Here is a 5,230-nt window from a genome sequence, read left to right as displayed (position 1 = left end):
CAGGCTGGTCTCAAACTCACAGAGATCCGCCTGCCTCTGCCTCCCAAGTGCTGGGATTAAAGGCGTGCGCCACCACCGCCCGGCTATTATTCATTTTATTTTAGAGATAGGGTATCACTATGTAGTTCTGGTTGGTATGAATGCTGTAGGTTACTAGAGTGGGCTCAAAATTCATCAAAATCTGCCTTTATCTTCCTCCAAGTACGTCCAAGCCTGGCATACTTATTTGTGAGTATGGATCTGGGCATTTGTGTGCCCTGGCATGGACTCGTTAGAGGACTCTGAGTCCAGTGATGGAACTCAGGTTCTCATGCCTGCTTAAGACACCGCTTAGAGAAATAGGAAACCTAATTATGCACTCTTCGGTAAGACTCAGAACTCAGATCAAACTTAAAATGTTCTTACAAACCCCTTGAGCCACCCCAAATGCTGCTGCTGGTCCTGCTACTGCTTCCTACCGTTCAGCAGCTTCCTCAGGTGCAGAGTGCTGGGCAACAACAATTTGCTCTGACAGGAAGTCACTGTAACCCATGCTCCAAATGCCCCTGCACAGGAAGGGTGGAGGCGCCACGGGCAGGAACTATGAGCCAGCAAGCGCCTGTGGCTCACCCCACATGGTTTGAGTTCAGATCCTACACAAAGGGCTTGTCTTTGTACTGAAGGGCTCAAGGTATGAAGGGAAACAAGACTCGTGGCTGCACAGCTCAAATGTCGATTCTCTACAACAAAATGGGAAAGGTACCAATTTTGGTGGTGGAAGCTAAGCCACTCTACATAAGAAGGACCCGGCAGGAGAGACTCCATTTGCTGGTCCACAGGGCAGTAGGTGGCAGTATCTGCATCTTCCACCAGTGCCTGTTCCCAACCCCCACACCCAATGAGTGTGCACTGTGATGCGGACAGTCAGCTCAGAGGGTCTTTCATCTCGGATCCTATTAGCATTCTAGAGGCACCCAGGACACAAACAGGATCATTCAGTCCAACTGGTCACCTTCAGATCTACAGAGCCACACATGGAGACAGCACCTGAAGCCCAGGACTCAACTCGAACATGCACACACCCCACAAGGAAAGCAATACACATGGAAGGTCAGTTGTCTCTGCCAACGATTTACTAATCCTGAATCAATAAATAGATATCAGAAGTCTTCATGAGAAACCAGAGAGGGCTGACAGAGGCTGAGATTCAAGTTGCAGGTGAGAAGACTCTCAGAGGCTGATGGCAGCTGGCCGACAAGTTCCAAGTTAACTGCAGGTGCAGTCGAGGAAAGTGGAGCTGGGCCTTGGAGGGGGGGCTAGGGAGCCGGACCCTCCTCCTCCCCCGAGGCTTGTTTCTCCTTTTCAGCATCAATCCATTTCTGTGGTGCGATCATTTTCTTTGGCCCATGGGGTGGTGGGCCAATGAGGGCCTCAATGTCCTCATAGTTTATCACTTCCTTTTCCAGAAGGGCATTCGCCAGCTAGAAAGAACAAGCACGGCAGTGTGAGTGCCCTGGACAAAGGCAAGAGCCTTGAGGGCAGACGTCAGAGATGAGACCCATCCCACAGACCGTCTCTGTGTCCTAGGAGAGCAGGAGGGCTAATCTGTGAGCAGGGTGCCTCCGAAAGGTCGGCTTCCCAGAGAGAGACAGGCGCAAAGGCAGTTAAGGCAAAGAATTGCTCCCTGTCTTCACCCTAAAAGTGAGCTGTCAGCTGCCAGCCTCATTAATTTTTCTATTTCCTTTCAAAACCTCTGCTTATTTCTGGCAAGTGCAATTTCCTTCACCAAACAAGGTATGGGAGAGGCAGGCGGGGGAGCTAAATACAGAGCCTCGTGCTTGGAATTTGTGGAGCTAGGCACCGACTGACACAACTGGGGAGGGATTTCTGCTCCTCTGGATACAGTCGAACATGAACATCATCATCATCTTCACCATCGTCATTATTATATTTCCAGACAGAAATATATATATAAATTCAGGCTGACTTCAAGCTTGCTATATTTGTCTCAAGTTCCTGAATGCCAGGATTACAAGCATATGCTACCATGCCTGGCCCAGGAAATATTTTTATCCTAAAGGTCCTGTGTCTGTGGCCATATCCTGCTACATTCTGCTGGTTAAGAAACTCTTCCCAAGCGCTGAGTATGGTGGAACACTTCTTTAACCCCAGCATACTAGAGCCAAAGGGAAAGGCAGGTTTATGAGTTTGAGGTCTCCGTAGTTCCAGGTCAGCTAGGGCTACACAGTGAGACTCTATTTCAACAACAAAAACAAAACAAAACAAAACTCTTCCAACTCAAAGGCTAAAGGTGGTGCTTGCTACTCATACAGAGGACCTGGGTTTGGTTCCCAGTACCTACATGGCAGCTTTCAATGCCTATAACTCTAATTCCAAGGGAGCAACGACCTCTTCTGACCTTCACAGGGTCCTGCACATTTGTGGTGCACATATATACACTCAGGTACATGCACAGATATTAAACAAGTAAATCTAAAAAACCACCCAATATTTAAAAGAAAACTCTTCCACATTTTCCTTTTGTTTTTGGTGATGCTGGGCTTTACCCGGGGTGATGTCTGCAGCTGTTCTGGAAGAGGCACAGTTCCCCTTTGCTCTCATCTGTCACTAGACTAAAACCTATTCACTGTAGTTCAGCTCAAATAGAGGCAGCTCCATTCTGCAGTCAGTGGGTACTCCATTGGCGGTCTTTCCAACCCCTACCCCTCCAGTACAGTAAGCTGAACTTCTGTACAGTAACACTGGCTTCTTACTAATCAGAGGTTACTTCAGCAGAGACTGCACTACCATAGGACCAATACTCTAAGGGTCTGAAACAGTTTTTTTTTTTTTTGAAACAGGGTTTTTTGGTGTAACAACTCTGGCTGTTCTGGAACTTGCTTTGTAGACCAGGTTGGACTTGAACTCAGATTTGCCTGCCTCTACGTAGCTCCTGAGTGTTGGGATTAAAGGTATGTGCCACTATGCCAGGCTTTTTTATTTTTTAAGATTTTTTTTTTTTTTAATTTTTGGAAGCAAGATGTTACTCTGTAGGCTACACTGGTCATGAACTCAACTATCCTCTCTGGAGGTGCTTCTGCCTCCAGATAGCTGGGGTGACAGGCCTGTACCAACAAGCCTGCAGCAACAATGCTTGGCTCTGGTGCCTCATTTCAAGGAAGCAAAAGGCTAGAAATAACTACCCACACCAACTCTTGTGTATCTTCATGTGGCACCAAGAGCTATCACTTCCACTGCCTTCTGGGTAGAAGCCATCATAACCTAGGGACACAGTGTCTTCACCTCTGGAGCCTTCTTCCCTTTCAAAATTGACTGCCCACACCTCAATACCAGACAATCCCACAGGATATCCCGCAGTTCTGTGCTGTCCTTAGGTCAGAGGTTTGAGAGACTGTCACAGGAAGGAGGAGTGTAAGATGTAGTGACTGCGTGTCCAGTGGGATCCGGGCTGCTGGGAAGGTGAGCAGTGTGCATCCACTAAGGCTAAGTTCTTACGTCAGTGCTGGGCTACTTGGGGTGAGGATGCTCGGTACTGAGGAGATGCTGACTGCAGGGCACACACCTGACGACTAGGGAACACCGTACTATATAGGTGTAGTTTTTCTCAATCTAAATCTATTCTAAAATGAAAAGAAGATCTTTGAAAAAATTTGAGGGAGGGCTGGAGAGATGTCTTGGTGGTAAAGAGCATATACTAGATGTGTATAGTGGCACACACCTTAATTCTAACACATGGGAGACAGAGGCATGGAGAGCTCTGAGAGTTTGAGGCCAGCCTGGTCTACACAGTAAGTTAGGATAGCCAGGGCTACATAGAGACCCTGTTTCAAAAACAGAGAGTCCACGAAAGAAGAAGGTGGAAAAGAAAAGCATATGCTACTCTTGCAGAGGAGCCAAACTCCTTTCCAGACTCTGCTCAGGTGGCTCGCAAGCACCTGTAGTTCCAGCTCCTTCCTCTGGCCTCTGTGGTCACTTGCACTCAAGTGCAAATACTTACACACCTACACAGACACACACACACAATTAAAAATAAATTGAAAAATAGCTATTTTTTTTTCCCCTGGAGAAAAAGCTTAAGTGCTGGAAACCCTCTACAATTCAATGTTGATTACTGCTCGTGCTCCATAACCTGTGCACGAAGACAGAAGAAACTCTCTTTTTAATGCACTGGCTTGACAAGACTGTGGTGAGAAGACGGCGAAGCACATTCTAGCTAATAGGGGGTGTCAGTATTCACCACACTGTCCCCTTCACTTCTAGGCTCCAGAGACACTTTGGGGATGCCTGGCCCACGTGCCCTCACCGCCTGCAGCTTGTCCAGGTTGTCCAGCAGCACCTTCTCAGTGTGTCTGTAGGCCTTAGCCACCAGCAGTTTGGCTTCCTGAAAAGGAATAGATGAGTCTGTCATGAGAGAGGTGTGGGGCACCGTCCACAGACTCACTGACAGCCAGCTCTAACACCAAGGTGCAGAAAACATGGCTCAGGAGCAGGCCCATCCTTCCCAACACACAGCAGCACTGTCTTCTGTCCTCACAACCACCAGCCACCCTCACCCTTGAGAGAGCGACTGGACAACCCACAGCTGCTGCTCACGACTGGCCCTGAGCAGACCCAGGTGCCATGCTGGCCCAGCTTGCGGGCTACAGGGATCATACACTGCTCTACCACTTGGTATCCTTACATTGGACATTCTTCCCAGTCCCACATCTAGCTTTATTTGGAGCCATCTAGGTCCTCAGCCAAAAGAACACACTTAACAGGTCAGAGTTCAGAACAAAACCAGCCACATTCGGCCTTCAGTACATGCTCATTTGAGGGCGCTAACAGGCTCTTGCAGGGGAGAAACCCATGGGCAGTGAGGCCTGTGCCCACTCACATGGTCCATCAGCTGCTGGAGGCCCTGGCTGAAGGGACGCCGTCCAATGCCCATGAGGCCCTCTTGTGCCTCAGGAAAGGAGACAGGCCCAATGCTAGGTGCCATCCCAAACTGTTTCACCATGGAGTAGGCAATGCGGGTGACCTTCTTCAAGTCATCCTGGGCCCCTGGAATCCAGAGAGAGAGGTATTCTGAAGAGCGTACGGACACAGGAGCACCTGACCTCAGGCTGTCGCACCCCAAGCAGCACCAGACTCCCACAACACTGTGTTTACAACGTCCATAGCAAGACACTAACTGGGACACAGTACTTCCTTTTTGTTTTTTATTTTTTATTTATTTATTTATTTATTT

The 5,230-nt window shown here is 48.5% G+C and overlaps 1 protein-coding gene across 2 annotated transcripts in view; it reads right to left on the bottom strand.

The window, feature by feature from the left end:
* Window positions 1–1,090: 1,090 nt before the first annotated feature.
* Window positions 1,091–5,230, bottom strand: part of Spg7 (SPG7, paraplegin matrix AAA peptidase subunit) — a 40,137-nt gene continuing 35,997 nt past the window's right edge. For both annotated transcript variants that reach the window (XM_005345814.3, XM_026778604.1), the window contains 3 exons: window positions 4,877–5,043; window positions 4,304–4,381; window positions 1,091–1,460 (listed from right to left, as the gene is read on the bottom strand). In XM_005345814.3, the coding sequence (XP_005345871.1) occupies window positions 1,296–1,460; window positions 4,304–4,381; window positions 4,877–5,043 (410 nt within the window). In that variant the 3' untranslated portion in view covers window positions 1,091–1,295. The remainder of the gene's footprint in view (window positions 1,461–4,303; window positions 4,382–4,876; window positions 5,044–5,230) is intronic.

Source organism: Microtus ochrogaster, chromosome 4, assembly GCF_000317375.1.
Source record: "Microtus ochrogaster isolate Prairie Vole_2 chromosome 4, MicOch1.0, whole genome shotgun sequence".
In the NCBI taxonomy this organism is placed as follows: domain Eukaryota; kingdom Metazoa; phylum Chordata; class Mammalia; order Rodentia; family Cricetidae; genus Microtus; species Microtus ochrogaster.
This window is presented reverse-complemented; position numbering and strand designations above follow the sequence as displayed.